At 64.5% G+C, this 21,852-nt stretch overlaps 2 protein-coding genes across 2 annotated transcripts; one reads left to right on the top strand and one right to left on the bottom strand.

Annotated features, from left to right (window-relative positions):
• Positions 1 to 533: 533 nt before the first annotated feature.
• ANKRD39 (ankyrin repeat domain 39) lies at positions 534 to 2,407 on the top strand. The gene is made up of 4 exons (XM_068156638.1): positions 534 to 1,079; positions 1,197 to 1,300; positions 1,397 to 1,600; positions 1,698 to 2,407. The coding sequence occupies exons 1-4, from the start codon at positions 980 to 982 to the stop codon at positions 1,836 to 1,838; spliced, it is 549 nt and encodes a 182-aa protein (XP_068012739.1). The 5' UTR covers positions 534 to 979; the 3' UTR covers positions 1,839 to 2,407.
• Positions 2,408 to 4,418: 2,011 nt separating this feature from the next.
• CNNM4 (cyclin and CBS domain divalent metal cation transport mediator 4) lies at positions 4,419 to 20,470 on the bottom strand. The gene is made up of 7 exons (XM_068156570.1): positions 19,003 to 20,470; positions 12,255 to 12,398; positions 11,276 to 11,413; positions 10,238 to 10,407; positions 9,060 to 9,159; positions 7,402 to 7,580; positions 4,419 to 6,550 (listed from the first exon to the last, which is right to left on the bottom strand). The coding sequence occupies exons 1-7, from the start codon at positions 20,468 to 20,470 to the stop codon at positions 6,137 to 6,139; spliced, it is 2,613 nt and encodes an 870-aa protein (XP_068012671.1). The 3' UTR covers positions 4,419 to 6,136.
• Between the last annotated feature and the right edge of the window lie 1,382 nt (positions 20,471 to 21,852).

Genomic DNA, 21,852 nt, shown 5'->3' with positions numbered 1-21,852 from the left:
TCTTCCTCCCCCCCCCCCTCCCCGGGGGAAATCTGAGCTCATGGAAAAAGCAAAGAGGCTTCGCTGGGAGCTATAAAAGGGCAGCTCGGAGCCGTTCCCAGGGATGCCGTTGGGCTCCCGGGGGGGGGCGCGGGGGGATGGGTGGGTTGGGTACGTCCCGGAGCTGGCCCCGCGCCCGTGTCCCGCCAGCCCCGGATGCTGGGGGGGGGAGTGGTCAGCGTGGGGGGGGGGGTAGCTGGAAAGGGGGAGTGTGTGTGGGGGTTGTCCCCAGGGAGGCTGTGCTGGGAAGCTGGGAGGAAGCAGGACCGAGGTGGAAGAAAGCTGGGAATGGGGCCAGGGGCTGCCAGGGCCGTGGGAAGCGGGGCTTGGGCACCCCCAGGGGAGGGGGGGAGGGCTGGACCCTCACAGCCGCGGGAAGGAGGGCCCCAAATACCCTGCTGGCAGCGGGGTGAGCCCCCCCGCCCCAGGACTCTACAGGGCTGGGGGACGCGGGGGTGCTGAGGCCGAGGCGCCCCCATAGCCGGGCGGGTACTGGGAGGGGGTCTGGCCACAGCCCTCGTGGGAAGGGATCGGCGTCGCGGAGCGCGCATGCGCCCTGGTGCGGCTTGGCTCTTCTCGGCTCCCTTCGGCCCTGCTCAATCCTTCCCGGGTTCCCTCGGCTCCCTTCGGCCCCGCTCGGCTCCCTTCGGCCCCGCTCGGCTCCCTTCGGCCCCGCTCGGCTCCCTTCGGCCCCGCTCGGCTCCCTTCGGCCTCTCTCGGCTCCCTTCGGCCTTGCTCGATTCCCCTCGGCTCCCCTCGGCCCCGCTCGACTTCCTTCGGCGTTTCCCAGCTTCCCTCCGCTCCTTCCTTGCCCTCTCGGAACCCTTCTGCCCTGCTCGACCATTCTCGGCTTCCCTCCAGCCCCTTTCGTCCCTTCTGGTCTTCCCTCGACTCCCTTCGGCCCCGCTCGGCCCGCTCTGCGTCCCCGCTCGGTCCGGCCATGGCGGCAGGCAGGCAGTCGCCGCCCGGTCGCTGCTGCCCGTCGCGGGTGGCGGTTCCCAGCGTGTACCAGAGCCTGCCCGAGATGGACTTCGAGCGGGGTGGGTGAAGGGCAGCAGGGCGGGCGCGGGGGTGGGGGGCTCCGGTCAGGGGCTGGGGTACGAGGGAAGCCGGGGGGCGTCCGTCCCTGCCTGATGTGTGCCCTCCGGTGCCCACAGGGATCTGGGCGGCAGCGCGGGACGGGGACGAGCCCCGGGTGCTGGAGCTGCTGGAGCGGCGAGGGGAGCCCGGCCAGACCGACCTGGCAGGGTACACGGCGCTGGTAAGGGGGGGGGACACAGGCAGGGTGGGGGCGGGATCAGAGCGGGTGAGCCAGAGCCCCTTGCCCATTCCCTGCCTGTTCCGTGTCCTCCCCCAGCACTATGCCAGCCGCAACGGGCACCTGGGGGTCTGCCGCCTGCTGCTGCAGCGGGGAGCCTGCTGCAACGCCCGCACCCCCGGCGGTGCCACCCCTCTGCACCGTGCCAGCTACTGCGGCCACCTGGCCGTCGCCCAGCTCCTGCTCGCCCACGGCGCTGACCCAGCGGCCACCGACGGGGATGGTCGCAGCAGCCTGCACAAGGTGGGTGGCAGGGCTTGGGGTGTCCCTCCCCCCCCCCCCCCCCCCCGGAGCCTGTCGCCGTGCCACCGCACTGCTGATGCCAATGTGCCACCCACAGGCGGCTGAGCAAGGCCACCGGGAGCTCTGTGTCCTGCTCCTGCAGCACAGCCCAGCGCTGGCCGGAGTCTGCGACACCAGGGGGCAGCGTCCCCGGGATGTGGCCCACCCGCGGGTAAGGGACCTGCTGGAGGAGACCTGAGAGGGACAGAGCCAGCAGGACCTGCTGGAGGACACCTGAGAGGGACAGAGCCAACAGGAGCTGCTGGAGGAGACCTGAGGGGAACAGAGCCAGCAGGACCTGCTGGAGGAGACCTGAGAGGGACAGAGCCAGCAGGGCCTGCTGGAGGAGACCTGAGAGGGACAGAGCCAGCAGGACCTGCTGGAGGAGACCTGAGAGGGACAGAGCCAGCAGGACCTGCTGGAGGAGACCTGAGTGGGACAGAGCCAACAGGAGCTGCTGCTGGAGGAGACCTGAGTGGGACAGAGCCAGCAGGACCTGCTGGAGGAGACCTGAGAGGGACAGAGCCAGCAGGACCTGCTGGAGGAGACCTGAGTGGGGCACAGCCACCATGCCATGGGACACAGGCTGCCACCAGACTCATCTCCAATGGATAAACAAAGCACTCAGTGCCATCTCCACCTCTCTGTCTCCTGTGCCACGTGGTGGGGGCTACAGCATCTTTTTTAGGCTGTCCCCAACCCCCATAGTGACTTTTATTTCCTAACACAAACCACATTAGAAGTGCCAAACAAGCTCTTGTTGAAGCAGGAGAGGCTGCCAGGGCTCATTCTGCAGCCAACAGGAGCACCAAGGAGGCAGAAGAGCTTCAGCCCTGCCTCTCTGCTTCCCTGTGGAGGGGGTTCTGCTGTCACCTGTGGCAGGTACTGAGTGTGCCTCTCTGCTGCTCTGCCTTAGCTTCTTGCTGGTGGTGGCTTCACCACCACCCTGGACCCTTCACAGCAGGGCTACTGGTGCAGCTAACACTGCCCTGTCCAGTTCCTGCCCTGGTGTGGTGCTGTGGTGCCTCAGGAGCATGGTTCAGCTGCTGGGGATGGATTTTTGGCACAATGCTGTTGGGTGAAGGAATTCTTGACAGTGAGGGTGGGGAAAGCCTGGCACAGGTTGCCCAGGGAGGCTGTGGCTGCCTCTTCCCTGGAGGTGTTCAAGGCCAGGCTGGATGAGGCCTTGAGCATCCTGGCCTGGTGTGAGGTGTCCCTGCACATAGCAGGGGGTTAGAACTGGATGATCTTTGAGGTCCCTTCCAACTCAAACCATTCTATGATGACTTGGCTGGATTGGGGTTCTGGAGCATGTGAGGGCACCAAGGTACTGCAGCTGTGTCACATGGAGGGGGAAAGGGTCAGGGCCACATGGCACAGCCATGGTGTGGCAGCAGCACTGGGCATGGTGGGAGACCTTGGGGCAGTTTGGCACAGGCACAGTGCTCAGGAGGGCTTCTGGCACTGCCTCTCAACATGCCCTGATGGGTGGTAAGGAGCACCCAGCACCACACAGCCCCCAGAGGGAACACATCCTGGGCTGATCAGCTGCAGCCAGGCCTGGTGGCAGACGGTCATGCCCCAGTGCCACACCTGCAGGATGAGGATGAAGCAGGGCCAAGTGTTGTTGCCATCAAATTGCAGCTCCTGAGCGCCCCTGGGACAGCTCAGCAAGGGCAGCACAGCCTCTTTGGGGCAGGCTGAAGGGGTCCAGCTCTGTGGGGAGTGCAGCCAGAGCCGGCTTGGTGCCAGGAAGCAGCCCCCAACACCGCACGGGGACCCCCTGGGCAGCCCAGCTGGCAGGGTGCAGGCAGTGCGCTCCGGCCCGCACTCACCTCGCTCCGGGAAGCGTTGTGTGATCACCAGGCCACCGCGCTGGTGCCATCAGAGGGAGACATCCTCCCCGTGGAGCCACGGCAGGGCTGGGCTTTCAGCACCTCCAGGAGCACACTTTAAAGGGTGCGCGGCGGCGACTCCGCTTCCCTGTCCCAGTCGCAGCGCTGCAATCCTCCAGACTTGGCCATCCCCCATAAAGTCCTCCAGCGTCACCAACCGCAGCACCTCGTTCCCGGAGTCATTCGCCTTCCACGTGGCGGCTCCCCGAGAGGTCCCCGCGGGCGGGACGGGAGGAGCTGGGAGAGCGGTGGCAGCGCCGGGAGTGCCTGAACTTGAAGCCGGTGCCGCTGAGGACGAAGTGACTGAGCGCGCTGAGCGCGGGCGGCCCCCGAGGCCTCACCAAGGTCACCCCAGTGCAGCACCTCGGTCAAGTGGGGGCGCTCGCCCCAACGGACCAGCGTCCGAGCCCGGCCGCTGACCGCGAAGGCGGCAAAGTCCCCTCAGAGCCGCAGAGCCCCACCGCCATCACCCACCTTCCGGCCTGCCGCCCTGTGACGCCACTTCCGCTTCCGGCGTGCGTCACCGCTCTACCACCCGGGCCTGCCACAGTGTCCCGTGCCGCTCTCCGCCCACCTCCCTCGACAGCAGCCAATCAGTGGCCGCCTCACCGCTTTCTCGCCGCGCCCCTCTTCTCCGCATCAAAGCGCCGCGTGCCCAGCCCTCGCAACCAATCACCGCTCGCTTCACGCAGCGCAGCCAATCACCTCCCGAGGGAGGCGGCGCCACGCGCTTCTCTGTAAACAAGCCCCGGGGCAGGATTTAAAGGGGCCGCGGCGCGCCCTAAAGCGGAGGCGGCCGCGCAATAGCCTCTCCCCCCACGGTGACATCTCCCTGCCCGCTTGGGCTCCCCCAGCCCCAGCGCGAAGAACGGAGGCGGCCGACGTACAGATATAGAATTTTATTAACCAACTGGCAACAAAAAAAAAACCCAACCCAAACCCAAACCCCATCAAATAAAACCCCGCGGTCGCCTTTACAACCGGGGGGGTGGGGGACGGAGGAGGAAGAGGAGGAATGGGGGTGGCTGTGGGGGGGGGGTAGGGAGGGGCACAACCGGAAAGGGGAGGCCCGGCCTCCCCCCGTCCCTCCCGGGACCGGCCTTCCCCTACTATAAAATCTGAGCCGAATGAGGAAAATAAATAGGAAGTTCCAAAGGCGGAGGGGGGAGGGGAGGGGGCTGGGAAAAGAAGGAATTTGGGGAGGGGGCGAGGGAGGAGGAGGAGGAGATTTGCATAGAGGAAGATTTCATTTTAAAAACCAGCTTTTTTCCTTTTTTTTGTCACCGTTGTTGTAATTATTATTAATTATTATTATTATTAATAATTCTTCTCCTAACAGCATCCCGCGGGAGGACCTAGGACCTGATCGCCGAGATGTGATTAACAAACAACCCCCCCCCAAAAAAAAACACACCCCGTAACAATTAAAAACCTTCTCCCAATAACTTACAGAGGTCGCCCCAGGGAACTTGTGCTTATTTTTTTTTGGGGGGGGGGGAGGGGGGGGGAGGCCTTGGGGGTGCCCTGGAGGGAGGGGAAGGGTGGGGGAGCTGTTTGCCTCCCCACTCCCCCCTCACCCCACTCCCCCAACCCCGGGCACGAAGCTCCTGGTACCTTGCCGGGGGGAGGGGGAGGGCCGAGCTGGTTGCTTACCAGGTTGCCCCAATAGCGAAGTGGGAGATCTGGGGGGGGGGAACATGGCGTTGGCCCCCTCCTGCCTGTACAACTTTGGTCACTAGCTGGGGGGGGGGGGGGGAGGGAAGGGCAAGGGGAGAGGGGGGCGGGTTCTCCCGGGAGGGCAGAGGGGCTTGGGGTCACAGCCGGCTGACCGCCGGAGACCCTGAGCCCACCGCCGCCTCCCCCCCCCCCCCCCAGTATCCCTGCCCCCGGGAAGGGGGAAGGGGCACGGCCTCGCCCCCCCACCCCCCGGGGCCAAGGGAGAGCCTCTGCCACCGTTAGGCTGTACCCAAAGTGTCCCTGCCCACCGCCACGCCTCGGGGACACCACCGAGGACCTCCCCCCGGGACGGCCCAACCTGGGTCGGGGGCTACGGTGGGCGCCCCCTAGCGACGTCCGAGACCTGAAGCTCCCTGAGCTGAACGAGCGCCGGCGGCAGCGCGGCTGGAGGAGAGTCCTGCTGGTGTCACCACCCACCTGCAGCACCACCCCGGGGCACCACACCGCCCTGACTGGGGCAGGGGGCCACCACCGAGGTCGCTGCTGGTGTCACCACCCCCCTGCAGCACCGGGGGTCACCACCATCTTCAGCCACGGGCTCACCACCGAGGTCACCACTGGTGTCACCATCTTCACCACGGAGGTCACCACTGGTGTCACCATCACCTTCAGCACTGGGGTTCACCACTGGTTTCACCACCATCTCCACCAGCAGGGTCACCCCTGGTGCTGCTGCCATCTCCACCACCAGCAGGGTCACCCCTGGTGCTGCTGCCATCTCCACCACCAGCAGGGTCACCCCTGGTGCTGCTGCCATCTCCACCACCAGCAGGGTCACCCCTGGTGCTGCTGCCATCTCCACCACCGCTGTGTCACCACCCCCGTTTCCACCCCCCCCCGTTGCCTCCACCGCTCTCCATTTAAGCTAAGCCAACCCCCAAGCTACCCTGGAGAGCAGCAGCAGCAAAATCCAACTCCTGCCTCTGCCACCGCCGCTCCCAGCCCCCACCGGGGGCCTCCCCGCTGCTCCCGGCGGGGGAGGAGCAAAGGGTCCCGAGGAAAACCAAAGCAGGGCAGGGGCACGGCCAGGAGAGCCCCGGGAGGGGTGGGGGGCCGTGGTCAGATGGAGTTCTCCAGCGGGCTGTGTGGGGGGGCGGCGGCCCAGGCAGTTCCTGGAGCTCAGCAGGCTTGTGGTCTCGTCGGGAGCCGCGCAGGGCTCCGGTTTCTCCCCCGCCCCCGCCCCCACCGGCTCCGCCCTGGGGGTGTTGCTGTCGGGGGACTGAGGGCAACTGTCCATGCGGGAGGCTGTCAGCCCGTTCTGGTACTCCTGCCGTGTGATCTGTGCAGGGAGAGAGGAGGAAGAGGCTGGGGAAGTGGGCAAGGAGCTCTGGAGCTCATCCAGTCCAACCCCCCCTGGCTCCAGCAGGGCACCCACAGCAGCTCGCTGAGGGGCACAGGACGTGAAGAATGGATCCAAGGGAGCCTGACCCAGGGAGAAAGGCTTCAAGGTGTGAAACCTGGAAGGCTCAGGGGGGCAGAGAGGATCTCATTTGCTAGAGAGCTTCAACACATTACAGAATCCTCAGATCCCAGGGTGGTAGAGTTGGGAAGGCAGCTCTGGAGAGCACCCAGTCCAACCCCCCTGCCCCACCAGGGGCACCCACAGCACCCTGCCCAGCAGCACAATGCCCAGGGGGGTTGGAAGCTCTCCACACAGGGAGACTCCACAACCTCTCTGGGCAGCCTGCTCCAGGCCTCCAGCACCCTCACACCAAACAACTTTCTCCTCAGGGGCAAACAGAACCTCCTGGCTGCCACTTTGTGCTCCTTGCCCCCTTGGCCTGGCCCTGGGCACCACTCAGCAGAGCCTGGCCCCAGCCTCTTGCCCCCCCCAGCTCCTTCAGCTCTTGCTGAGCATTGCTCAGCTGCCCTCTGGGGCTGCTCTTCTGCAGGCTCTCAGCCCCAGGGCTCTCAGCCTTTGCTGCTGCCAGAGCTGCTCCAGGCCCCTCAGCAGCTTCCCAGCCTGCCCTGGAGTCTCTCCAGCACTTCCCTGTCCCTCTGCACCTGGGGAGCCCAGAGCTGGAGCCGGGGAGCCCAGAGCTGGAGCCAGGGCTGCAGCTGTGGGCAGAGCAGAGGGGCAGGAGAAGCTCCCTTGCCCTGCTGCCCACACTCCCTGTCCCCCTGCCCCACCTTGACGAACTGGAGGTCGGTGAGGGCTCTGACGCTGAAGTCTGCCACGTACTGGTGGGCGGCGGCGCTGAGCTGATTGCTGCTGCCGCTGACCGCAGACGACACCGACTCGGAGCGCTCCTGGTGGCCGAGCGAGGCGGAGCGGTTCAGGCTGCCGACGTGCGACGGCGAGCGCGGCTCTGCGGGGACACCGGCACCGGGGAGCTCGCCGCTGCCGCCCCCGGCAGCCTGCCCGGCGGGGCTGGCACCGCGCTGCCCCCGCGGGCACGACCCTGTGCCAGGCAGGGGCGCCGGGGCCTCGGCCCAGGGAGGGATGGGCACTGGAACTGCCCGTGGGGACAGCAGAAGGTGCCAGGCAGGGAGGGATGGGCACTGGAGCTGCCCATGGTGACAGCAGAAGGTGCCAGGCAGGGAGTAAGGGGCACTGGAACTGCCCGTGGTGACAGCAGAAGGTGCCAGGCAGGGAGGGATGGGCACTGGAGCTGCCCATGGTGACAGCAGAAGGTGCCAGGCAGGGAGTAAGGGGCACTGGAGCTGCCCATGGTGACAGCAGAAGGTGCCAGGCAGGGCACTGGGGGCACAGCCCAGTGAGGGATGGGCACCGGAGCTGCCCATGTTGATACCAGAAGGTGCCAGGCAGGGCACTGGGAACACAGCCCAGGGAGGGATGGGCACTGGAGCTGCTCTTGGGCACTGGCACAGCCCCGTGCCAGGCAGTGCCAGGTTTGATCCCTACCAAACAGCCACCACCAGTGCCAGGGAGTCCTGAGCCCCTCTGGGCCTCCTGTGCCAGGCTGGGTACTGCCCAGGGGACAAGGACACTGTGACTGCAGCCTGGGGGGGTCATGGGGCCAGGGCTGAGGTGGGGGTTGTGGGGACAAGGAGGGCCTGGTGCCATGTCCTGGGAGCTGCTGTGGCACAGGAGGTGGCAGGGAGAGTGGCACCTCCTTAGCAGCCAGCTGGCATGGGACAAACCACCACAGCTGGAGCCCTGCTCCTCAGCCACAGCCAGAGAGAAGAGAGAGGAGGGTGGTGGTCATGGGGCATGCAGGACCCCAGGGCCAGGTGCCAGCAGGGAGCAGTGTGCCCAGCCTCAGCCCCACTCTGTGCCCACAGCAGGGCAGGAGCTGTGCCCCCTGAAGTGGCACTCAGATGCAGGGTGAGGCAGCTGGGGGCACGGGGAGGGAGCAGGATGAGTTCCCAGCACATGGCAAGCTGGCATGCCAAGCCCTCCTGGCACCTCATTACCATCCTGTCCCCACCCTGGCAACACAGCACTGGGCTGGGCACTGGGGCTGGGCACGGGCACAGAAGGGCACAACACAGATGGGCAGAGGGCAAGGTCAAGAGAAGCCTCTGGGGTTGAAGGAGAGGGTGGTGGCTGCCCTTTGCTGTGCCCATGATGGGTGTTGGCCACCTCCTGATGCCAAGTTGAGCAGGGAGTCAGTGTCTGGCTGCCTGCAGAGCCTGGCAGAGGGTTTGCAGGCTTGGGCATGGACCTGTGCCCGCTGCTGGGCACCCCTGGGGGCTCCCTGAGGACAATAAATGACCTCACAGCCCCCCAGGAGAGCTGGAGGGGCACCAGGGTGGGCAGCATCTCCTCAGCCCCCCCAGCAGCTCTGCCCACACTGGCACCCAGGTGGTCAGGAGGTGCTTACCAGTGGCAGGGGAGGGCCCAAGGGCCATGACCCCGTAGTAGGAGAAGGCTCCAGCTTCAAACTTCATGCACTCCTTGCCAGCCTCCACCTCCACCTTGCCCTGAGGGGGGCAAAAGACAGAGAGTTGGACCTTGATCAACATCTGCATCAATGACACTGAGGAGGGGACAGACAGACAGACAGGCTGAGCTCAGCAAGTTTGCTGATGGTGCTGGGAGGCTTGGCTGAGCCCCCTGAAGGCTGTGAGGCCACTGAGAGAGGCTTGGAGAGGCTGAGAGCTGGGCAGAGAGCAACCTGCTGAGGGTCAGCCAGGAGGGGAGCAGAGTCCTGCAGCTGGGCAGGAGGAAGAAGCTGCAGCAGCACAGGCTGGGAGGGGATCTGCTGGAGAGCAGCCCCAAGGAGAAGGAGCTGGCAGTGCTGCTGGGCAGCAAGGGCTGCAGGGCACAGCAATGTGCCCTGGGGGCCAAGAAGGCCAAGGGGGTCCTGGGGGCATTCAGAGGAGTGTGGCCAGCAGGGCCAGGGAGCTTCTCCTCCCCCTCTGCTCTGCCCTGCTGAGGCCACCCCTGGAACATTGCAGCCAGCTCTGGGCTCCCCAGTTGAGCAGGGACAGGGAGCTGCTGGAGAGAGTCCAAGGGAGGGCTGCAAGGCTGCTGAAGGGACTGCAGCAGTGCCTGGGGAGGAGAGGCTGAGAGCCCTGGGGGTGCTGAGTGTGGAGAGGAGAAGGCTGAGAGGGATCTGATCAATGTCTCTCAAGAGCTGAGGGCTGGGGGGCAGGAGGGAGGGGACAGGCTCTGCTCAGCTGCAGCCTGGCACAGGCCAAGGGGCAAGGGATGGAAAGTGCAGCCCAGGAGGTTGCAGCTCAGCAGGAGGAGGAACTTCTGCCCTGGGAGGCTGCCAGAGGCCTGGAGCAGGCTGCCCAGAGAGGTTGTGGAGTCTCCTTGTGTGGAGCCTTTGCAGCCCTGTCTGGATGTGTTCCTGTGTGCCCTGGGCTGGGTTCTCTGCTCCTGTTGTGGCAGGGGGCTGGGAGATCTCTGGAGGTCCCTTCCACCCCCTGACCTCCTCTGTGAGCTGTGATCCCTGCCTCGTGGTGCTGGGCTGGATGAGAGCAGCCCAGTCAGAGGCCTGGCAGGGTGCTGGGTCAGGGTGGGGGGTGGCAGTGGCAGCCCCTGGCTGGGTACCTGCAGGATGAGGATGAAGTAGTCAGCAGCTTTGTTCTTGCAGTAGAGGAAGTGCCGAGGGGACCTCTTGTTCTCCTCATCAAACTTCAGCTCCTGGATGACATCAGAGTACTTGAGCAGCCTCAGCAGGATCTTCTCTGAGATGCAGTTGGGTGTGAAGAGAGACACCTCTGGGAGTGAGAGGGGAAGGGGGGGGGGTCAGAGACACAGCCACAGAATGGCTTTGGTTGCAAGAGACCTTCAAGGTCCAACCTTTCACCCAGCACTGCCAGGGCACCACCACTCCCTGGCCCTCAGCACCACAGCTCCAGGGCTTGAGACACCACCACTGCCCTGGGCAGCCTGGGCCAGGCCTGGGCAGCCCTCAAGGGCAAGAAATTGTTCCTCAGGGCCAACCTCAACCTGCCCTGAGGTGACCTGAGGCCATGTCCTCTTGTCCTGTCCCTTGTTCCTTGGCAGAAGAGCTCAACCCCCACCTGGCTCCAGCCTCCTTTCAAGGAGCTGCAGAGAGCCAGAAGGTCTTCCCTCAGCCTCCTTCTCCCCAGCTCCCTCAGCTGCTCCTCCCCAGCCCTCTTCTCCAGACCCTTCTCCACCTTTCTTACCCTTCTCTGGCCCTGCTCCAGCCCTCAAAGTCCTTCTGGCAGTCAGGAGCCCAACCCTGAGCCCAGCCCTCAAGCTGTGGCCTCCCCAGTGCCCAGCCCAGGGGCACAATCCCTGCCCTGCTCCTGCTGCCCACTCCAGGCCAGGCTGCTGGTGACCTTCTTGGCCACCTGGGCACCCCCCTGGCTCCTCTCCAGCTGCTGGCACCCAGCACCCCCCAGGTCCTTTCCCACCAGGCACTTTCCAGCCTGGAGCCTTCCCTGGGGTTGCTGTGCCCCAAGGGCAGACACAAGCAGCTCAGAACTTCTGGCCAAGGTGGTTGGGGCAGCACTCTGTGGTGTGAGCAGGTGGGAAGGGAGGCCTCATGGCTGGCAGCTGTGCTGCCACTGCCCAGCTGGGGGTACCTGGATCTGGGAGTCTGCTCCCCCCAGAGCTCACCTGTGGAGAGGAAGCGGTGGGCAGCCAGCAGCAGCTGTGGGGAGACCTTCACCTTCAGCTCATTGATTGGGTCCTTGAAGGCTGAGAAGTCTCTCTTGCCCTTCTGGTTGCCAACCTTCTTCCTGTTGCAGTTGTCAGCTGTGGGGAGAGCCAAGGCTGTCAGGGATCACAGCTTACACAGGAGGTCAGGGGGTGGAAGGGACCTCCAAAGATCTCCCAGCCCCAGCCCCCTGCCAGAGCAGGAGCAGAGAACCCAGCCCAGGGCACACAGGAACACATCCAGACAGGGCTGCAAAGGCTCCACACAAGGAGACTCCACAACCTCTCTGGGCAGCCTGCTCCAGGCCTCTGGCAGCCTCCCAGGGCAGAAGTTCCTCCTCCTGCTGAGCTGCAACCTCCTGGGCTGCACTTTCCATCCCTTGCCCCTTGGCCTGTGCCAGGGTGCAGCTGAGCAGAGCCTGTCCCCTCCCTCCTGCCCCCCAGCCCTCAGCTCTTGAGAGACATTGATCAGATCCCTCTCAGCCTTCTCCTCTCCACACTCAGCACCCCCAGGGCTCTCAGCCTCTCCTCCCCAGGCACTGCTGCAGTCCCTTCAGCAGCCTTGCAGCCCTCCCTTGGACTCTCTCCAGCAGCTCCCTCTCCCTGCTCAACTGGGGAGCCCAGAGCTGGATGCAATGTTCCAGGTGTGGCCTCAGCAGGGCAGAGCAGAGGGGGAGGAGAAGCTCCCTGGCCCTGCTGGCCACACTCCTCTGAATGCCCCTAGGACCCCCTTGGCCTTCTTGGCCCCCAGGGCACAATGCTGTGCCCTGCAGCCCTTGCTGCCCAGCAGCACTGCCAGCTCCTTCTCCTTGGGGCTGCTCTCCAGCAGATCCCCTCCCAGCCTGTGCTGCTGCAGCTTCTTCCTCCTGCCCAGCTGCAGGGAGGCCTGGCAGGACCCCAGCCCAGGAGGAGGAGGGGTGGGGGAAGCCCCAGGACCTACTGTATGCGTCTGACTCATCCAGGATCTCAGACTTGATGATCTCCTCGATGACATCCTCCAGGGTCACCAGCCCCAGCACCTCGTAGAAGGGATCTCCCTCGCCCTCGTTGTTCACCTTCTGCACGATGGCCAGGTGGGACTTGCCTGTGGGCAGACAGGTGGATGGGCATCATGAGACCCACCCCCAGCTGCTCTGCTGGGTGCCAGCACCCCGAGATTTGCAGCAGGCCCTGCCCTTCCCTCCCCACCACCTCCCCAGCCAGCCGCGGAACAATAAAGCAGTTCAAAGCCAGAGCAGCCCCGGGGCCGGGCCCCAGCCCCAGCCTAATGAGGATCATTAAGGCTGTGGCAGCCCTGCCAGGCGCCTCAGAGGGGTGTGAGCTCGGGCAGGGGGTTCAAGGTAGCCAGGGATGTGTCCCTGGACGCGTCCCTGGGCGAGCACAGCGTCACCAGGCTGCGGCACGGTGCCAGGCTGGCACCCTGGCACGGCGCTGCCGACGGCACAGCCCTGAAGCAGGACTATGCCAGGGCCCTGACCTCTCCCCACTGCCTCAGCAGCTCTGCCAAGCTGAGCCAGGCTGGGCCCAGCCTGGTGCAAAGTTTGCTCAGGACACCTGGAGCTGCAGCAGCACCAAGGGAAGAGAGCCAAGGGCAGGCAGGCAGTGCCCAGCCAGTGCCAGCCACCAGCTGCCAGGCCCTGGCCAGCAGGAAGACTTCTCCTGGAGGAGCCAGCTCTGCACTGCTGGCCTCAGCCCACATGGGCAGGACAGGATCCCAGCACCCCAGCGTGGGGTGGGTGGGAAGGCAGCTCTGGAGCTCACCCAGTCCAACCCCCCTGCCCCACCAGGGGCACCCACAGCAGCTTGCCCAGCAGCACAATGCCCAGGGGGGGTTGGAAGCTCTCCACACCAGCAGACTCCACAACCTCTCTGGGCAGCCTGCTCCAGGCCTCCAGCACCCTCCCAACAAACAACTTTCTCCTCAGGGGCAAACAGAACCTCCTGGCTGCCACTTTGTGCCCCTTGCCCCTTGGCCTGGCCCTGGGCACCACTCAGCAGAGCCTGGCCCCAGCCTCTTGCCCCCCACAGCTCCTTCAGCTCTTGCTGAGCATTGCTCAGCTCCCCTCTGGGGCTGCTCTTCTGCAGGCTCTCAGCCCCAGGGCTCTCAGCCTTTGCTGCTGCCAGAGCTGCTCCAGGCCCCTCAGCAGCTTCCTAGCCTGCTCTGGACTCTCTCCAGCACTTCCCTGTCCCTCTGCACCTGGGGAGCCCAGAGCTGGAGCCAGGACTGCAGCTGTGGCCTCCCCAGGGCTGAGCAGAGCAGAAGAGCTTCCCTCACCCTGCTGCCCACACTCCTCTCCATGCCCCCCCGGACACCCTTGAGGCCTTCTTGGCCCCCAGGGCACACTGCTGGCTCCTGGGCACCTTCTTGTCCCCCAGCACTCCCAGCTCCTCCTCCTGGAGCTGCTCCCCAGCAGGTTCCCCTCCCCTGTGCTGCTGCAGGTTGCTCCTCCCCTCCCCCTGCCCTGCTTGAACTTCCTGAGCTTCCTCTACCACAGGTGGCTTTACTCCAGCTAACCCCAAACCACTACACCACACCAAAGCCCTCACTGCCCCTGCCAGGCTCAGCCTCTCTGTGCTGGGCCTCCAGTTTCATCCCCAAATCTCACTGAACCCCAGGGAAAACTCCTGGGAGGAGGAACACTCAGCTCTGCTGTGGGGAGAGGAGCCAGGCAGTGACCTGCTGGGCAGCTGTCCCCAGCCTGGGCACACCAAGGCAGGGAGGATGGTGACATTCCCTCCCTGACCTCAATACAGCCCAAAACAAAGCCACTTCTACCTCCTCAAGCACCACACTCACTCCTGGGCCACCAGCAAGGTGTCCTGGGGGGCATCCTGCTCACCACCTCCAGCCTCCTCATCCCCAGCTGCTGGTCACAGGATCCTCATCCCTCAGGGAAAGCTGATTCCAGGGCTGGGCAGCACACAGCTGCCCTTCTCCTCCTTCCTCTGGCCAAGGTGTCCTGCAGGCCATCCTGCTGACCACCTCCACCCTCCTCAACCCTGTCTGGTGGCTATGGGATCCTCACCCCTCAGGGGAAGCTGATTCCAGGGCTGGGCAGCATACAGCTGCCCTTCTCCTCCTTCCTCTGGCCAAGGTGTCCTGAGGGCCATCCTGCTCACTGCCTCCATCCCAGCTGGTGGCCACAGGATCCTCATCCCTCAGGGAAAGCTGATTTCAGGGCTGGGTAGCACACAGCTGCCCTTCTCCTCCTTCCTCTGGCCAAGGTGTCCTGCAGGCCATCCTGCTCACTGCCTCCATCCCAGCTGGTGGCCACAGGATCCTCATCCCTCAGGGAAAGCTGATTTCAGGGATGGGTAGCACACAGCTGCCCTTCTCCTCCTTCCTCTGGCCAAGGTATCTTGCTGACCATCCTGCTCACTGCCTCCATCCCAGCTGGTGGCCACAGGATCCTCATCCCTCAGGGAAAGCTGATTCCAGGGCTGGGCAGCACACAGCTGCCCTTCTCCTCCTTCCTCTGGCCAAGGTGTCCTGAGGGCCATCCTGCTCACTGCCTCCATCCCAGCTGGTGGTCACAGGATCCTCATCCCTCAGGGAAAGCTGCTTCCAGGGCTGGGCAGCCCACAGCTGCCCTCCTCCTCCTTCCTCTGGCCAAGCTCAGGCCACCCTGCTGCAAAAAGAGGAGCAAAAAGCTCCTCCAGTCGTGGCTTGGGCCAGGCAAAGCTTTTGTGCAAGCATCCAAGGCGTGGTGGGCCCTTCAGAGCAGGAGCTGAGAGGGCTGGGGTGTGGGAGCAGCCCTGATGACTCAAGCAGCTGGGTCCTCTCTGGGCCGAGCGGGGAGCGGCTGGTGGCAAAGCAAACAGCCTGTGGGGAGCAAAGGGCATGGGGCTGGCTGACAGACCCTGAGGGCACCCTGTGCTGGGATGGTCCTTGCATGAGGAGGGTGAGCAACAGCCTTGGGAGAACCCCACAGGGTTCTATCCCACTCAAAACCCCACACCAAGAGGAGCTGGGGCACAACAACCCCAAAGAAGGCTCCAGGCTGGAAAGTGCCTGGTGGGGAAAGGCCCTGGGGGTGCTGGGTGCCAGCAGCTGGAGAGGAGCCAGGGGGTGCCCAGGTGGCCAAGAAGGTCACCAGCAGCCTGGCCTGGAGTGGGCAGCAGGAGTAGGGCAGGGATGGTGCCCCGGGGCTGGGCATGGGGGAGGCCACAGCTTGAGGGCTGGGCTCAGGGTTGGGCTCCTGGCTGCCTGGAGGAGGGCCAGAGAAGGGCAAGGAAGGTGGGGAAGGGTCTGGAGGAGAGGGCTGGGGAGGAGCAGGGGAAGAGGGAGGCCAAGGGGAGACCTTCTGGCTCTCTCCAGACAGGAGGCTGGAGCCAGGATGGGGGTTGGGCTCTTCTCCCCAGGAACAAGAAATGGCCTCAGGTCACCCCAGGGCAGGCTCAGGTTGGCCATGAGGAACAATTTCTTGCCCTTAAGGGTTATCAAGGCCTGGCCCAGGCTGCCCAGGGCAAGTGTTGGAGTTCCCACCCCTGGAAGGGTTTCAAAGGCATTTGGATGAGCTCAGGGCCGTGCTCCACCAGCTGTGCCCAGGGAGCTGTGCCCAGGGAGCTATGCCCAGGGAGCTGTGCCCAGGCTGTGGCTGGACTCAATGACCTCAAGGTCTCTTCCATCCCTGTGAGTTTGTGGTTCTGTGCAAAGGCAGCAAGCCAAGCACTGATGTCACTGGGAGCTGCCACCCCACAGGCAGCATCTGGGACACCTTTGTGACACTTAGCCTGGAGATGAGGAAGAAATTGTTGGCAGTGAGGGTGAGGAGAGCCTGGCACAGGCTGCCCAGGGAGGCTGTGGCTGCCTCCTGCCTGGAGGTGCTCAAGGCCAGGCTGGATGAGGCCTGAAGCAACCTGGGCTGCTGGGAGGTGTCCCTGCACACAGAAGAGGGTTGGAACTGGATGATCTTGGAGGTCCCTTCCAACCCAACCCATTCCATGGGGGGGAGAAGCCTGGTGCCAGGCCCCGGCCTGGGAACCATCGGCGCTGAGCTTTCCCTCTTCATCCTTCTGCTTCCCGCTTCCCATCTCGGCCTGGATCGCTGGGATGAAGCTTGAGGGTCACTGCTCTGCTGCCTCCAGAGGGCCTGGGGTTCAGAAAGTGACCTCAGAGCCATCCCAGGCCTCACAAATTACCTGATGGAAAAATACCCTCAGGGGCCTGAGGCAGCTTTGCGACCGGAACCAGCGGAGCTGCAAATCCCTTAATAAGGCTTCGGCAGAGGGAAAGCTGCTGCCAAGCAGCCAGGATCCCTCCAGCAGCACTCTGCTCCAGCAACTGCTGGGCTTTGGAAGTGGGGGGGAAGGGGGAGTAGGGAGGTGGATGGGATGAGATGGCCTCAGAGTGGAGCAAAAGCATTTGCTAAGCTTGCTCACCCCCGGGGCAGCTCCGAGGCCGCGAGGTTCACAGATCAGTGGAATGGGTTTGGGCTGGAAGGGAGCTGCAGGATCAGCCAAGGCCCTGGACCTGCCCCAGCAGTTCCATGTCCTCCTCACCCAGCTCCAACCCCCTGCCAAAGGCAGGGACACCCCCAAACAGCCCAGCTTGCTCCAGGCCTCAGCCAGCCTGGTCCTGAGCACCTCCAGGCAGGAGGCAGCCACAGCCTCCCTGGGCAGCCTGGGCCAGGCTCTCCCCAGCCTCACTCTCAACAATTCCTTCCTCATCTCCACTCTCAGTCTCCCCTCTCCCAGCTCAAAGCCATTGTCCCTCAGCCTGGCACTCCCAGCCCTTGTCCAAAGTCCCTCCCCAGCTCTCCTGGAGCCCCTGCAGGTACTGGGAGGCTGCTCTGAAGTCTTCCTGGAGTTTTCCTCACCACCTCTCCCAGCCTGTCCCCACAGGAGAGATTCTCCAGCCCTCTGATCATCTTTGTGGCCTCCTCTGGACCCTCACCAACAGCTCTGTGCCCTTCTTGTGCTGGGGGCTCCAGGACTGGACACAGTGCTCCAGGTACTATCAACCCCCAAGCCTTCAGCCAAGCTCAGCAGGAAGAGGAGGAATCCTTGGAGCCCTTCAATCTCAGCCTGCCCCTCCCCAAAACAGGCAGGAGGAGGCAGCAAACCTGGGCAAGGGGAGCTGGAGGAGAGCTGGGGGTCATGTCCTGCACAGCTGAGGGCTGGCATCACCCAGCACAGCTGCTCCATGGGCAGGCTCCAAGCTCCATCCCAAGCCAGGCTGCCACAGGAGCAGAGAGAGGCTGGGGAGGGCAAGAGAGACCTCTCCCTGGGCTGGCAAGGCCCTGAGCATGGACAAATCCTGCCCCAGAGCCCTCCCTGCTCCCAGTGGGCTCAGCCCCTGCTGGAACCAGGTCCTGCCCCTCCTCCCAGCCCTCCCTGCAGAGCTGCCTCTGTGAGGTGCCCTGGGGCCAGGGGCAGGCAGGAGAGCAGGGATGGAGGCCAGCACCGGTTCCTCACCACGAGGAAGTGCCTGGAGGAAGGTGCCCAGCCCAGAGCAGGCAGCTGAGCAACGTTCAGGCAGCTACTCAAGGGCCTCCAGGGCCCATAATTAAACCCAAGGTGCGAGTCAGCGCTCCCAAAGTGCTTCCCGAGGCTGGGAGCTGAGCTTTTCCCTCCCTGGCACGACACCAACCCCTGGAAGGTCCAAGCTGCAGGCACAGGGCAGCCTCCCCTGGGCTGGGGCCTCGCTCCCCATCCCCAGCAGCACCACAACAGTGTCCCCAAGGAACCTGTCCCCTCCAGATCACAGCCACCCACAGCATGGGCACCCTGGGGGGGGTTAGATCCACAAACTCCACCGAGTTTGGCTTCTGGCCTCCACCAGCCAAGGAGGAGGAAGAGGAAGAGAAGAGTAGGAGCAGGGGCAACAGCTTCGAACTGGAGCAGAGCAGATTGAGATTGGATGTGAGGAACAAGTTCTGCACTGCAACAGGTTGCCCCGGGGTTGGAACTTGGATGAGCTTTGAAGTCCCTTCCAACCCATCCCACGAAGCCCTTGGGGCCAGGCTTGAGGTCTGGAGCTGAGGTGAGGACATGGAGCTGATGGAGAGGGTCCAGAGGAGGCCACATAAACGATCAGGAGGTTGGAGCAGCTCTGCTATGAGGACAGGCTGAGGGAGCTGGGGGTGTTGAGCCTGGAGAAGGCTCTGAGGAGACCTAGTAACAACCCTGCAGTAGCTGAAGGGGCTACAGGAAGGCTGCAGAGGGACTGCTCCCAAAGGCCTGCAGGGACAGGCCCAGGGGCAATGGCTTCAAACCAGAGCAGAGCAGATTGAGATTGGATGTGAGGCACGAGTTCTGCACCACGAGCGTGGTGGAACACTGCAACAGGTTGCCCAGGGAGGTAGTTGAGGCCTGGAGACATTCGAGGTGAGGCCGGACAGGGCTCTGAGCAACCTGATCTAGAGGAGGATGTCCCTGCTGACTGCAGAGGGGGTTGGCCTGGATGCCCTTCGGAGGTCCTTCCCCTGGATGCCCTTCGGAGGTCCCTTCGAACCCAAACCATTCCCTGACTCTGAGCTCCCTTCCAACCCAATTCCCTGACTCTGAGCTCCCTTCCAACCCAATTCCCTGACTCTGAGCTCCCTTCCAACCCAATTCCCCGACTCTGAGCTCCCTTCCAACCCAGTTCCCTGACTCCTAAGAAAGCAGCACCGAGAGGCAGGGCAAGCAGAGGGAACCCTCCCGGAGCCCTCCCCCCGCCCCCCACTCCCCCTTCTCTCTCTCACCCTTTTTGAACTCCTCCAGCATGGCATCCAGCTTGGTGTCGTGGAAGACGACGTGGACAGGGTGGTTGTAGAACTTGGTGATGGTCTTGAGGGGGGTGCAGTCGTCGGGGTCGACAAAGGCCAGGTCCTTGACGTAGAGGATGTCCATGATGTTGGAGCGCTCCCCCTCGTAGACGGGGATGCGGGTGAAGCCGCTCTCCATGATCTCGGACATGGTGTTGAAGTCCAGGATGGCATCGCTGTTGATCATGAAGCAGTTCTGCAAGGGGGTCATCACGTCCTCCACCGTCTTGGTGCGCAGCTCCAGGGCCCCCTGGATCATGTTGAGCTCCTCCCTCACCAGGTCGTTGTAAGGCTCCGTCACCTTCAGCATCTCCACCAGCTTCTCGCGGTTGTAGACGGTGCCGATCTCCTGGCCCAGGACGCAGTCGAGGAGCTTGCTGATGGGGTAGGAGAGGGGGAAGGTCACCAGCATGAAGAACTTGGTGACCACGATGGTGTTGGCGCCCACGGCCAAGCCGTGGCGGGAGCAGAGGGCCTGGGGCACGATCTCCCCGAAGATGACGATGCCGATGGTGGAGGCGACCACGGCGCCGATGCCGGAGCCGATGAGGTCATCCAGGAGGATGGTGAGGGTGGTGTTCACCAAGACGTTGCCCAGCAGCAGGGAGCAGAGCAGGTAGTTCCCCTTACGGCGGATGGGCTCGATCTTGCGGGCGTAGCGCTTCTCCTTCTCGGTGCCGCAGTTCTGCACGATGCGCAGCTCCATGGGGTCCAGGGCCATCAGCCCCAGGTTGAGGCCGCTGAACATCCCCGAGAGCACCAGCAGCAGGGCGATCAGGATCACCTGCAGCCAGAGGGGCAGCAGCGACTTCTTCTCCTCCAGCACCACGATCCAGCCGTCGGGGCCTTGGTGGGGCAGCCAGGCTTGGCCGGCTTGCTGCTGGGTGCACAGCACGTAGGTCTTGGCCTGCTCGTCCTTGCGCAGGGGCTGGACGCGGACCCTCAGCAGCGCCGAGGTGTCGCTGGCCTCGGTGGGGCCGGGCTGGACCAGCAGGTCCTGGGAGCGCTCCGGGCAGGTGCCGTTGGCCACAGAGGAGTTCCCGGAGGCGCTCAACAGCTCGGCGAACGCCACCCGCTCGCCGATGCGGGGCCCGAGGCCGCGCCCGTAGAGCCGCAGCAGGACCTCGCTGCCTTCCGTCACACGGATGGGGCCGCGGGTCGGGGCTCCCGCCGGCGGCTTCGTGCTCTCCTCCAGCCTCATGCCCAGGATCACGCTGTCCCCCGACGGCACGGCCCCGCTGGGCAGCGCCAGCAGCAGCAGCAACGGCGGCAGCAGCGGGGGAGGAGACGGCAACGGGAAACCCCCCCCGCCGCCGCCCCCGCCCCCCCCGGGGCCCGGCCCGGGCCCGCTGCCGCCGCCGCCGCCTCTGCCGCCGCCGCGCCGCCGCCCGCCGCCAGGCGCCATGTTGGTGTCTCGCGGCCGCCGCGCTCGCGGGCAGCGTCACCGGCGGGGCCACGCCCCCTCGCGGGGGCTGCGGCGTCACAGCCCAGGCCCCGCCGCCCCGCTCCGGCCTTAAAGGGGCCACGGCAGAGAGAAAGAGCGGGGAGCAACGGCGTGCCGGCTAGGGAAGGGGCATGAACGGGGAGAGAGAGGCAGCGAGGGGGTGGGGGAGGGGCAGAAACGAGAGGGGCGCACTAGGAGCTGGGAGTGCGTTAGGAGCTGAGGGGATGCGCTACACAGTAGGAGCTAGGGCGCGCACTAGGACCCGGGAGGGCATTAGGAGCTGAGGGGATGCACTACACAGTAGGAGCTAGGGGGCGCACTAGGACCAGGGAGGGCATTAGGAGCTGAGGGGATGCACTACACAGTAGGAGCTAGGGGGCGCACTAGGAGCTGGGAGTGCGTTAGGAGCTGAGGGGATGCACTACACAGTAGGAGCTAGGGGGCGCACTAGGACCAGGGAGGGCATTAGGAGCTGAGGGGATGCACTACACAGTAGGAGCTAGGGGGCGCACTAGGAGCTGGGAGTGCGTTAGGAACTGAGGGGATGCACTACACAGTAGGAGCTAGGGGGCGCACTAGGACCAGGGAGGGCATTAGGAGCTGAGGGGATGCACTACACTGGGGCTGGCAGGGCGTTAGGACCTGGGGAGGAATGGAAGGAGCCGGGGGAGGACACTAGGGCCTGGAGGGGAAACTGGGGTAGGGAGGGAGATGTTTGAATTGGAGGAGCACTAGAACCAGGGGGAAAACGAGGACCAGGGCAGGGGGGACACATACCCTAGAGCCTAGAAGGGGGACGTTAGTACTGGGGCAGGGGGCACTGCGTTAGCAGAACCAGGAGGGGGGGCACTAGGACCTGGAAGCGAGGGGAAGATTGGACTCCAAGACCTGAGTGGAACTGACGTGGAGACGCTGGGCCTTGGGGAGGGCACTAAGACCTGGGGAACACTAGGGCCAGAGAGGGGTGGGGACACTAGGACCTGGGAGGGGACACAGGCGAGGACTGCGGGGACGCCAGGACCTGCTGTAGTGGGCGCGCTCGGCCATGTGGGGGCGCTAGGACTAGGGGGGACAATAGGACCCTAGGGGAGGACACTAGGACCGGGGGGAACTAGATGTACTGGGGGGACACAGGAGGAAATGGGGAGATGGTAGGGGTGGGGGGACGTCAGGACCTTGTGGGAGGGCACACTAGGACGAGGGGGAATGCTAGGACCCAGAGGTGGCACTAGAGATGGGGGTAAACTAGGACCCTGGAGCGGGACACTAGGACTGATGGGACGCTATGACCCAGAGGGGACAGTAGGACCCTGGAAGGGAACACTGGGACTGGGGGTACATTA

This window comes from Melanerpes formicivorus, unplaced genomic scaffold (assembly GCF_026170545.1).
Source record: "Melanerpes formicivorus ecotype bairdi unplaced genomic scaffold, bMelFor1.0.p_v2 SCAF_34, whole genome shotgun sequence".
Taxonomy (NCBI): Eukaryota; Metazoa; Chordata; class Aves; order Piciformes; family Picidae; genus Melanerpes; species Melanerpes formicivorus.
This window is presented reverse-complemented; position numbering and strand designations above follow the sequence as displayed.